Here is a 12,313-nt window from a genome sequence, read left to right on the forward strand (position 1 = left end):
TATTTGGCTCTCACTTGAAGGTGTAAAGTGGTCAGTTGACTCTGTGCTGTTTTGTTGACTTCGTTTACCTGGATTGTGAAAAGGAAAATACGATCCCAAGCATGATCTGCTTGTAGTACCCCAAGGAGACACTGGTCAGTTCATTGTCTTTTATATGTGATTAGCCCATATATGGATATGTGATTTGTTCAGCTGTGAAAGGGTTCACAAACAATAAATATATTATTTTCTTCTGTTGATTCCAGTTTGTTTCAAAACCACAAGGGCTAGAGAATCCCTGACTTTTGTTTTAATTGTATAGCCAAGATTCAGTAGCAAATTTAAAGGTGGTAAACTTAAAAAGAATAACTGAAAAGACAACAGCAGCTCACTAATCATCCTCTTTTGGAGATTTGAATGAAAATATTGTGCTCAGTAGCTGACCATTTTGCAAGACAGCACACGCAGTGAAGGGAAGAATTCCACTGAAAATTTTTTATACAATTCTCACAGGGGCTCATAAACATAAGAGTATTCAAAACAGGTAAATTAATATCACTTAGGTAAAGTACAATGCAAACAATACTGTTTACACCTGATGCAATTTTTATTCCACTGAGATTAAAGAGCGTAATTTTTAAAAATATTCTGATCTGTTCCTTTACATTAGGAAATTTATCTGTATATTATACAGCTGATTTATGAAGGGACTTTTACAATATATGTAAATCTAGCGTCTGCTCATTGAAGAATCCTTTTTGTTTGTTTGTTTCTCACAATGCCCTTTACAGATGGGTCATTACTCTCTCTGCCATCTGGCAGATAGAAACAAGGCACAGAGAAGGGCTGGTGTGACAGAGAAATGAGTTTAATTGTTTTGAATCATAGCTTATCTTCCTCACTAAAGCAGAATTTTAGGAATTCAACTGACCTGCAAAATAAGTCAGATTTATGGCTTACATAGGCATACTCTAATATGATAAAATAACAAACCTTATCTATTTTAGTAAATGTAGTGTATCAATCATTTTTACAGTTCTAGAAATTAACGTATCTATAAATTGTTTTTGTAATGGAAATTGAATTTTGTAAACATGATCTGTGAAAATGAGGTAGCTATCTGTGGTGGCATGTATGAAAAATAATGGTTTCCGTAGGGAATCACAGGTAGGGTGAAAGAATGACAGATATTTATAAAACGTAGAAATTATGTTTCTTTTATATATTATTTATATATATATGTTACTTTGGACAAATTACTACTGTCTTTCATTCAGTCAGTATCCTACCCAGACAACTAATATGTCTGCAAATGTACTTTCCCTTGTGAAAAAGCTGCATTCATCTTGCTTTCACAGTTTAACTTTCTATATGTCTGTGCATGGATTCGTTGCCAGTTTTTTTAAGGGAAAGATCTCATTGCCGAGTTTTCGGAAGAAACATTCTATATAAAAAAATAATGTCTTCTCAAATGTTTTTGCAGCATCTGTAAAAGTGCTAAAGAGTATGTGTGAGAACTTTTATAAGTATGCAAAGCCGAAAAAAATTAGAGTCTGTGTCGGGACATGGAACGTCAACGGGGGGAAACAGTTTCGAAGTATTGCCTTTAGAAATCAGACCCTCACTGACTGGCTTCTAGATGCACCAAAGTTAGCTGGTGTTCATGAGTTCCAAGGTAGGATTTGTATTCTGTCAATTTTTTCTTGAAAACTCTGATTTTCATAATCAGATAATAAACATTAAAATAGATGTATGAGGTCTTGGTTCTTAATTACAAATGACAAATAGCTTTTTTAATGTTTAAATGCAGATCGCAAAAGCAAGCCTGTAGACATATTTGCTATTGGATTTGAAGAAATGGTGGAGTTAAATGCAGGAAATATTGTGAATGCCAGGTAAGTGATACATTCTATACAGTACTAGTTTAGTTGATAATCACATTTTTTGAGTAAAATGTTATTTAACTTATTTTTTCTCCTATGTTGTAATGGTTAGGATTAGTCTGGATTAATTTTTGACTGCATTCCAGTTCTCTCTGCCAGTTTCTGTGCCAGGATTGCAGACTTCATCTCAGCTTTCCGTAGAAAAGCTGTGATCACTTAGATTGCATATAATGTAATCTCAAGGATCAAAACAGTCAGTACTTGGCCATATTTCGGATTGCGCCTTCAGCAGCTGCTCAACTTTTTTCTTCATTTAACACTTCGGAGGAATTTACCACCAGTGCTTGTAGTGTTCTGCGGTCTCTGTGCCTTTGCACTGCTGGGAACAGCGAGTCCTGTGAAATTCCTTCCAAAAGTGTGTGTATTGTTGGTATGCCTTTATATAGTGCCTTGCATCAGATTTGATCTGTATAAAGCTAGGCTTCCTTCCATACTGTCAGTTTTTGCTGTCATTCCATGTATTACATGTGTATGTTATCGTGGAGTTTGGATTTTTCACTCCTAGCGGAGTGGGTTATGAAAATATATTTTTATCTGTGGTGGGTGATACCAGTGATGAAGTCTTTATGTGTAGTCCTAGGATTGTATTCGCTTTGTCCATTGCTTTGTCTGCCTGTTTTGCATGCTTTCTGGTGTTTAGCAAGCTTTAACTAATTGGAAGAAGCATCTAAAGCCTATAACACTGTTAGCCTTTGCACAGGCTTTTGTCTTGAGGACGAAGTGGCAGTTTATTATCCCCTAATTTCACACCATGTCTAGTTAATGCTGTTTCCAGGTCTGATATTTTTCATATATATCCAATGCTGGCTCTGAAAACTGTAGCCTATTAGGTCTCCAAGGAAATTTCTTCTTGATCTAAGACCATGGGCACCTCTATTTTCCCGTATTAACTGAGCTCTAGGCTAGGAAGTAACTCCCTAGAAAAATTCTTAGGGTTTGCTTCTCCCGTCTAGCTTCGGAAAGACAGGAAGAATAGCCCTGGCTCCTAACATTGTCTGTGGCATTGAGAAAAGTGAGATAGCATTTTATAAGGCTGAATTTGAAGTGATGATGTCATGACAGTCTGTAGCCTGTGTCTCTGCTAAGAAGCATTTGAGCACCATTCACGACTCAGCTTTGGCTTACTACCCCAAGTTATAGTTAAGGTTTTTGTATGAAGTTTATTCAACTAGTTCAACAGTTTGGATACCTGTTTAATTTGATTTTAAAACTGGCATTTTTACTCTCACTGCTAGCACAACCAATCAGAAGCTCTGGGCTGCTGAACTGCAGAAGACTATATCAAGAGATTACAAGTATGTGCTGCTGGCTTCTGAGCAGTTGGTGGGCGTCTGCCTTTTTGTGTTCATCAGGCCCCAGCATGCTCCTTTTATCAGGTCAGTGAACACACAGCTGCACCCAAGTTGGGTCGCCTTCAGTTTGTGTTGTACTGCAAGCTAACATACAAGTGTAGTAAGAAGCATATGGGGCTCTAAAAGAGCTGTTCAATCTTCTGGGGAGCTAGTTCCTTAAATTATTTTATCTTAGTTTTTAAATGCCTCATCAGTTACCAGGAAAGTTGGATGATCCTAGAGGTCTTTTCCAACCTTAATGATTCTATGATCATATGACAAGGTAAAGTATTATGTTACCTGCTCAGTAGCTGTTGGCATTATTTTAAAATAGCCCAGTGGCCTTACTGCTGAAAGAACAATGTGAAAATGTATTCCTACCAGCATAATGTCATACTTAGACACACTTAAAGCTGTGAACTTCTGTGCCATTGTATTTGAAGTTTTAATAGTTGTTTAACTCTTTTAGGGATGTTGCTGTTGATACTGTAAAGACTGGCATGGGAGGAGCCACTGGTAATAAAGGTGCAGTAGCAATTCGGATGTTGTTTCACACATCCAGTCTTTGCTTTGTCTGCAGTCATTTTGCTGCAGGGCAATCACAAGTTAAAGAGAGAAATGAAGACTTCGTAGAAATAGCTCGCAAGCTCGGTTTTCCAATGGTAAGCAAAAGTGTTCAAATTCCATAATGAATAAGAAGTTAAACCCTTTGAACTCCAGCAGTGTCATCCAAAAATTTTCCCTTCCCCAGATTCCTGTGGAAATCAAATTTTCTTGGGTTAGAGGTCTCAGAGATAATTAAGTTCCCACAATTTTTATTTAAGTAGATGATGGCAGAAAGAATAGACCTTTCCAATCCAATGACTGATAGAGATGGTGAAGCGTGAATTCACTTGCATTTAGGCATCAAGGATTTAGCATAGGAGTGAGACCTTATAGATTCCTGACATGCAGTAGAACGAAAGCACTGGAGTTAATCAATTATGGGGGAAAAAAATCCATGGGAAGCTGCCCTATTTTCAGTACACAAGAATGATTTTTGCGAACTCATTTTAACTTCTTGTGTACTCATTTTTGTCAAGTTGGATTGTACGGTTCTATACCATATTCTCATGAATGATTATCCAAGTAAACACCATGAAGGAACACCATGTAAATACTTGATAATTTTATCAGGGCAACAAAATACTTCCTTGAGAGTTAAAGCTATCTTAAATTTTGTGGTCAAACTGCCCTTTGTTAGTTTCTATGGCACTGTGCAGGAGTCTGGCATCTTATTTTACAGGTGGAATTTTTTTTTTAACTGTTCTGTTTGTCCCAGTGGTCATGTTTCAGTTTTTCTTGAAAGTACTGTATTTTTTTGGTCCCCAGAAACAGTTGCCTAAATGCTGCTGTTGTAATCTGCCAGTCTATATGCTTTGATTTAATTATGGGCAATGATAAAATCAAAACAAAGAGGGAAGTAAAAGTTCTCACTTTAAATCCGAGGCTTTGTTTAAACTAACAGAGCCCTTCTGGCTCTTCCTAGCCATGAAAATTATATGTAACTGAGAAGTCTTTGATTAAATGTGAATAATAAAGCCCTCAATTCACAGTTTGTCGGGATATTGTGACACAAGATCCCAGTATGGTGTTTTGTTCTCCTTTGTAACCTCTTTGTGACACAGGTGGTAGTCATCATCTTAGAGCAGATTTCCAAAACAGAAGTAGAAAGATGAAGAATTTTAGAATCCAATTCAGATGACTCATGTTTCTTTAGAAGTGCGAACTATGTAAGGAATGTTACTTCTTCTTTCATATTCTAGATGTGTGAATTCCATACAGTTGGCTATGTTGTTCTAACCATAGGAACACTAAATACTAACATGTATTCAGTTGTCCTCATCAGCTAGAAATTCCGTATATTTTACAGTTAAAAACTGAACTTCTGCACCTGGAAGTAGTAAATTTGTCACTTGGTTGTTTTTAACATCGTTGTGTGCTTGTGTTTTACAGGGAAGGATGCTTTTCTCCCATGACTATATATTTTGGTGTGGTGACTTTAATTATCGAATAGATATTCCAAATGAAGAGGTGAAGGACCTAATACGACAACAGAACTGGGATCCCCTTCTAGCAGGAGACCAGCTTATCAATCAGAAAAATTCTGGACAGGTATCTTAAAAATGTTACCACACTTAAGAATACTTTATTTTTCCTTTTGCCTTTAGCATTTTTCTGTGTTGCGTCTCTAAATCTATATCCTCAGCATGTTTTACTTATCACTTTTGTCCAGGTAGTGGTATGGAAGGGTGGGACATACCAGTGTTTATTAACTTATTTGTAGTAACTGATCTGAAGAGGCAGTGATACAAATCCAGTGACCAGCTGTAGGAGTGAGGCTTTGCTTTCTCTCCTGAAAAGAAAGAAACTCATAGAACTTTGGAGTTTACCAGTTATAGTATTTTTCTTATTATTAATTGCAACTATTTAAGAAATACTTACAGAAGTTCTATTGGTAATGTTACTGCTTACTTTAAATTGCTGCAATAATAGGTCTAATGCTGTTACTGTCATTCTGTTGGAAAAAGGAACAGGCCAAACAGCAACCTTTTTACCTAAAAAGAAAAAGGGCATGGAATAACAAAGTCTGAAGGAGGCTTCAGATTTTAGATTTTCAGGGTTTCTTGGCAGGCAGCATGGGGCAAGTAAAGGAATATTTCTAATTAATCAAATTTTGTGTGAAAGTGTGTATTCTTTCTTTCCAGCTTTATGTGGTGATGGTGTAGCTGGTAAAATGAGAGACAATCCTCTGTTGTTAGTTTTGTGTGCTTGCCAGCACTTTGATCATAAGCAGTGTTTTTTTTCTGAATTAGAGTTCTTTTCCATTTGTGCTGGTGTCTTCTGCAACAGAACAGGAAGAAAAACACTTGACAATTTTAAAGTTTGTTTTTTTTTTTTTTTTTTTTTTTTATAGCCCAGTTCCTAGAGAAAAGAGATGTACATCCAAATGGGCAGAAAGCATGCTTATCTGTTAATTCAACCAAAACAAGAGAGGTTCTTGGGGATGCTTACAGCAGTTATAAAGCTGGAAAGATCTGTGGAAACTACTGGATTATGAAAAAGACTTAAAATAGTCTCCTGGCTGGGGAGAAGGGGTGATATTGCACTGTTGGGGTAATATTCCGTTATTTGGAAGTGGCTGGCTGGGCGGCAGCAGGTATTCGCTGGCTAGTGAGGTTAGCTCCACAGTTGTTGCATGTGGCTGTTAACCAGAGTATGTGCTGTCCAGTAAAGGTGTTTACGTAGCAACTTTCTTCGTAAAAGTAGGCTAAGAAATAATTACCAAAAGCAAAGAGATTAATAAATAATCTCAGAAGTTACAGACCTTCTGACATTCTGAACGTTGATCTTCTGACATAGATTTTTAAATTGATGGGATTTCAATTTTGATTTCCGACAAGAAAAGCAGGCTAACCTGTCATTTGATGCAGGCTTGACTAGAAGATCTAAGTTAGATTTATATTTTAAAGATCTCTGATATGAAGTGAAATTTCCCATACAAGATTAAACTCAAGACTGGAGCTAGTTAACTAAAGGGTTTTAGTTTAAACACTTAAGGAATGAGCAAATCTCCTGGCCTTCTAGGGTCTTGTGTCAGCTGGCTGTTATCTGTTTATGTTGCAAAGTACCCAATGGATTTTTTGATTCCTTTCAATTGCCTCTGTATCTCTAAATATCATATGTACTCTTGGCAGATAATTTCACATACTTCTCTTTTTATTCTTGAGAACTTGAGAAGATATGGTGATATTATGTCTCTGATCTTCGGGTTAAATATTGAATGTATTAAGGACTCTTTCCCTTTTTTTTTTTTTTTTTTTATAACCTTTACTCCTATTTATTGGTGGGGCGTCTTGTGTTAATTTGGGGAAATGTTTTGCACGTTCAGATGGGTACATAAAATGTAAACCTTAATTCCCAACTTTTGCTGACACATGAGCAACTAACTAATTAATAAAAGTGCTGTGGACAGCATCTGTGTTCTAGATGACCTCAAGTTCTGAATGACATTGGAGGAACAGCATGTTGCTCATGAGCCTGTGTTTAAAGATATAAATGTTGACATACTTCTGTTTAACGATGATCTGTCTGGGTCACTATTTAGTCTTAGTGGCAAATGTAGAATGTTTTCAGCAGATAAAATTTGGAGAAGGTTTTATATTATCAAGTGATTTTTGTTTTTTTTTTTTAAATTGAGATGTGTATACAGGTTTTCACTGTTAGAAAAGAGAATTCTGATTAGTTTCAAGCTGTTTCCCATCTGTTTCTGTCTTCTGGCATGGCACATAACTGCTTTGTTTCTTACAGATTTTTAGGGGATTTTTGGAAGGGAAAATAAATTTTGCTCCTACATACAAATATGATCTGTTTTCTGATGACTATGACACCAGTGAAAAATGTCGCACACCAGCATGGACAGATCGTATTCTTTGGAGAAGAAGAAAATGGCCTTTTGACCGATCAGGTTTGAGTGCTTCCTTAAATTACTTAAAATATTCTTTTAACTGGCTTGTAAGATCCATTTAGTGACATTCACAGTGCCAGTGATTCTGAGCTTCTATCCCTGACTTTGTATGAGACAGAAAGCTTATAATAGCATCTGCAGTAAATACAGTGACGCTGAACAGGAGGATCAAGAATCAGATACCAGTTACTGATATTTCAGTAGTTTGCTGTAAAATACTTGCTTTTGGTTTACTTTCTTTTTTCTTTTTTACAAAGAGCTTATTTTTTAAAGCATATTCTTGCAATCAGTGTGGTTTTCCTCTTTTGTTTTCTTTAATACTGAACATAGCTGAAGACCTGGATCTTCTGAACGCTAGTTTTCACGATGACAGTAACGTCCCTTATACATGGAATCCTGGTACCTTGTTGCACTACGGAAGAGCAGAGCTGAAAACATCTGATCATAGGTTTTGGTTTTATTCTATACATTACTTCCTAATCATTGAAGATTTAATATTCATGTCCTATAGTTTGTTGCTCAGATACTCCGCTTACAGGTTTTTCCTGTGTAATTTTTTTCCAAGGCCTGTGGTTGCATTGATTGACATCGACATATTTGAAATTGAAGCAGAAGAGAGACAAAAAGTTTATAAGGAGGTGATAGCAATGCAAGGACCGCCTGATGGTACTGTAATGGTCTCGATCAAAAGTTCTTCAGCAGAAGAAAACTATTTTGATGATAACTTGATTGATGAGCTGCTTAAAAAATTTGCAAGCTATGGAGAAGTTATACTTATAAGGTTAAAAAGACTTTTTCTTTTTAATCTCTATTCTTCTGCGTTGCGTTGTTCCCACTTATTTTGTGAATAAAGTTACTTTCTTAGCGGGCATTTAAGTTATGATCTGCTTCATTTTTAACAGTTAGATTTCAACTTTAATGTCTTTACAGTTGAAAATTATTTTTATATACCTGTATGTGTCTCAGTTTTTCAGACTTAATTTTTCCAGATACTTTTTATTTTTGAGATAGAGTATCATATTGACTTTGTCAGAAACCAGTCAGAGTTAAAATTTGTTATTTATATAATTTCATACAAATTTTATCTTCTAAAATTAGGTTAGTAGTTTTAAATGAAGCGAAGATAAAAGGACCCTTGTGAATGTTGCATTTTCACTAAGCTGTTAATGGAACTATAAGTGTTGTGGTGGTTTGCTTAGGATTTTTGGGGGATTGTTTTGGTTTGGGATTGGGTTTTGGGGTTTTGTGGGTTTTTTGGGGTTTTTTTTAGGGTTTTGTGTTGGGTTTTTTGTTTTGTTTTGGTTTTTTCCCAGACTGGGAGCATAGTCCCAAATCCATACTGTGATGTAACGTGGAACACCTAATACAAATATCTAACCTGTTGCCAAACAATTACTATTGAATGCGTAACTGTAGTCACGTAATTTTTAGGTGGACAGTGCTTTCACTGTGTGATAATTACATGGTTCTCTTTTGCTTTTTTGTTGTTGTTGTTGCATGGATACATTCAGTTAAAGCTTATTAGCCAATTCTATATATTTTGATGAACTTAAGAAATAATTCTTCTCCATCAAATGAAACATTAAAGACCCTTTAAGACAAGAAGCTTCAAAAATTAGTAGGTAGGATAATGTATTTTAATTATTGTTTCCAATGGACTTTGCAGGTTTGTGGAAGACAAGATGTGGGTAACATTTCTGGAAGGAAGTTCCGCTCTGAATGTTATGAATTTGAATGGTACTGAGGTAATGTAAAAATTACTGAACTTTTGTACAACAAGAGAATATCTAACTTTTTAAAGAATACTTGGGTGGTTTGGGTTTTGTTTTTTTAATTCTTAAATGTTTTTCATGTTCCATACTAGACCATTGCATCTCTTTTTTTTTTTTTTTTTTTTTTTTTTCTCCACTTTTGATAGTCACATAGCATTATGTTAAGTTTCAAAGGCCAGTTAAGAAAAGTATCAAACTTCATTCTGAGGAGGAGGGCTGGTAGAGAATTGAAGGTCCTATGTAGAGGGGCATCTTCATCAAATGAGGGATTTTAAAATTATTATTTTTTTAATAATTTAAAAAGCAGAGATTTCACCTTAAGTTTGTAGTATGAACCGGTTTATCATATTTATAGCCTGCAATTATTTAAAATTCAGCATACCTGTACTTCAGTCACTTTAAAATGTCAAAATTTCAGCTCTCGTTGACTTCTGTAGGGCCAATACTTAATTTTTGTAAAAATTTTAATTTTCATGTTCAAATTTTTACTGATCTATGTTCCTGTTAATACTTAGATTCTGTAATGTGATGTTTGCAGATGGATTCTTGCATCTGCTGAGAATTTCACTGGCAGTCCACGCGGGATAAGGGCTCAGTATCGTGTCAGTTTGCAGAATGAAGGCCTGCTGTCTTATCAGCCTCTAAAAATGGCTTTATTAATGTTTATAGCAAGTCTGTTTTTCTTTAAAAAAGAGTAGTGTTCCTGTTGGAATAAAGAAACCAGAAGCTTTCCTATTAACTGAAAAGGAAAATCTTATGAGACAAGTTGTTAGTTTCTCTTTAGAAAAATATTATATAGTTACCAACAGTTTAAACTACATAAATATACTTAGTTACCAAAATAAAGTGAAAAGTGTAATTATTTTTGTGACGTGTCACTCATCGTTCAGACCCAGAAATTCTGATAGCCTTATTTGTGACATTTTCAGTAACTTTTTTTCTTTTTAAATCGAGAACACTGAATTTTAATGTTCCTACTCTTAACAATTTCTGTTTTATGCACACCTTTTGGGCAATTCAGCTACTAGGAAGGATTATAAACATAAGCTTGAAAAATCCGGATTGGATCAGAAGTTTGGAAGATGAAATGAATCTAGAGAAGATTAATATTGGGCTGCCTTCATCAACAAGCTCCACTTTGCTTTGTGAAGATGCTGAGGTTACTGCAGACTATGATATGGAAGGTTTGTTGAAATAGTATTCCTCGTCTTGATGTCATAAGATACTTAATCTGTTTTCTAATGCTGGTAGGAAACAGGACTTCAGCAGTTTAGATGCCTGTATGATTGGTGGATTTGATTAATAGTCCTACATGAAATGGTATGATTCCCTTAAAATGTGACATCTCAAATCCCACAAGACCCTTAAATCAAGAGCTAACATCTAATTTGCAGCCTGGTTACTCCGTTACTGCTGAGCAGTGGAGAGTTGAAGCTGGAACTTCTGTAGAACATTTTGTGTTGTTCATATACCTGAAGAGAGAGAAGCCTAGAAGTTATGGAAGAAAGGATTACTACGGTTTTATTGGAGTGTGATGGGATACTTGTCTATTTCAGGCATTTTGAATATCAACATTAAAATATTCTAAATTGACTTTCTACTGTTAAAGGCACGTCCATGCTGAACTGTTTTTTTTAAAACATCATTCCACCTTTTCAAAGAGAAGTCATCACAAATAGCAGATATCTTGAAATCTCCTGCCCAGCCTTCTGAAGAATAAGTGAAGCTTGCCATCTATTGCAAAGTGGGGAAAGAATTTTTGCAAAGGTCTTTGTAAAGCTGACTGTTTCTTAGATTAAGCAACATTACAGTTACCACAGTATTATAATTACCTATAATATATATCTATAATATGCATTTGGAGTATTTTCAGTTGGCTTGAATACATATGCATTATTCATGTGTAATTTTATGATGCAAGAATCATACTTTGGTTGTTGAGCTAATTCCTTGGAACTTGAGGGCTCTTTGCAGAAAATCCCATGGCCAGAACCAGGTTATAATTTCACCACTTCTTAAAATAAGTAACTGTTGTTCCCTTTATTTTACATGATTTTTATTTTTTGGGGTGGGGTTTGTTTTTTAGGAGATGTTGATGACTATAGTGCTGAAGTAGAAGAAATCCTTCCTCAGCATCTACAGCCAACTTCAAGCTCTGGTCTTGGAACCTCCCCAAGCTCTTCACCACGTTCCAGTCCTTGTCAATCCCCTACACTTTCAGATGGACCTACGCTCCCAGTGAGACCGAGCCGAGCACCAACAAAAACTCCTGGCCCACCTGTTTCTGCACACAGTGTGTATTACATTGCTCGACTGCCTCTATTACTATGCTACAGTCTGGCAGCTGTATGGTCCAGTGGTAGAATACTGGCTTATAGATTACTTTTAACAGAGCTTTTAGATTAATATAAAAGGCTATTCTTGTCATTATCCTGTATTTTATGCATAAGTGGCCTTGGGCAGATCACCTCATTCTTTGTGTCCTGGTTTTCCTTACGGGCAGTGGAAGAGCTTTGTTTCCTGAGTCGTCTTTAGTACATTGTCCACTGATCTATGCTGCTGCCAACTACTTAATTTGCTCTAGTTCTTCAGCATTTTATCATGAAAGAGACATCTCAAAAAGTTGTGATTAATAGGCTAAGTTGATTACTTTGAAACCTCTGTTCAAAAGTTCTATTGCAATGTGTCAGTATAATCCTAGTTCACTTTAGTCATAGTCTTCAAATACAGCCCATTTCAATTAATGCTTCGATCAGCTGTGATATGTAAATGGTAATCACT

The 12,313-nt window shown here is 35.8% G+C and overlaps 1 protein-coding gene across 13 annotated transcripts in view; it reads left to right on the forward strand.

Moving 5' to 3' along the window:
* Positions 1 to 12,313, forward strand: part of SYNJ1 (synaptojanin 1) — a 68,433-nt gene that overhangs the window by 32,760 nt on the left and 23,360 nt on the right. For all 13 annotated transcript variants that reach the window (XM_075100964.1, XM_075100970.1, XM_075100952.1 and 10 more), the window contains 11 exons: positions 1,463 to 1,654; positions 1,790 to 1,874; positions 3,158 to 3,298; positions 3,723 to 3,915; positions 5,249 to 5,407; positions 7,604 to 7,760; positions 8,091 to 8,208; positions 8,326 to 8,541; positions 9,427 to 9,505; positions 10,554 to 10,716; positions 11,619 to 11,825. In XM_075100964.1, the coding sequence (XP_074957065.1) occupies positions 1,463 to 1,654; positions 1,790 to 1,874; positions 3,158 to 3,298; positions 3,723 to 3,915; positions 5,249 to 5,407; positions 7,604 to 7,760; positions 8,091 to 8,208; positions 8,326 to 8,541; positions 9,427 to 9,505; positions 10,554 to 10,716; positions 11,619 to 11,825 (1,710 nt within the window). The remainder of the gene's footprint in view (positions 1 to 1,462; positions 1,655 to 1,789; positions 1,875 to 3,157; positions 3,299 to 3,722; positions 3,916 to 5,248; positions 5,408 to 7,603; positions 7,761 to 8,090; positions 8,209 to 8,325; positions 8,542 to 9,426; positions 9,506 to 10,553; positions 10,717 to 11,618; positions 11,826 to 12,313) is intronic.

Source organism: Phalacrocorax aristotelis, chromosome 1, assembly GCF_949628215.1.
Source record: "Phalacrocorax aristotelis chromosome 1, bGulAri2.1, whole genome shotgun sequence".
NCBI classification, from domain to species: Eukaryota; Metazoa; Chordata; class Aves; order Suliformes; family Phalacrocoracidae; genus Phalacrocorax; species Phalacrocorax aristotelis.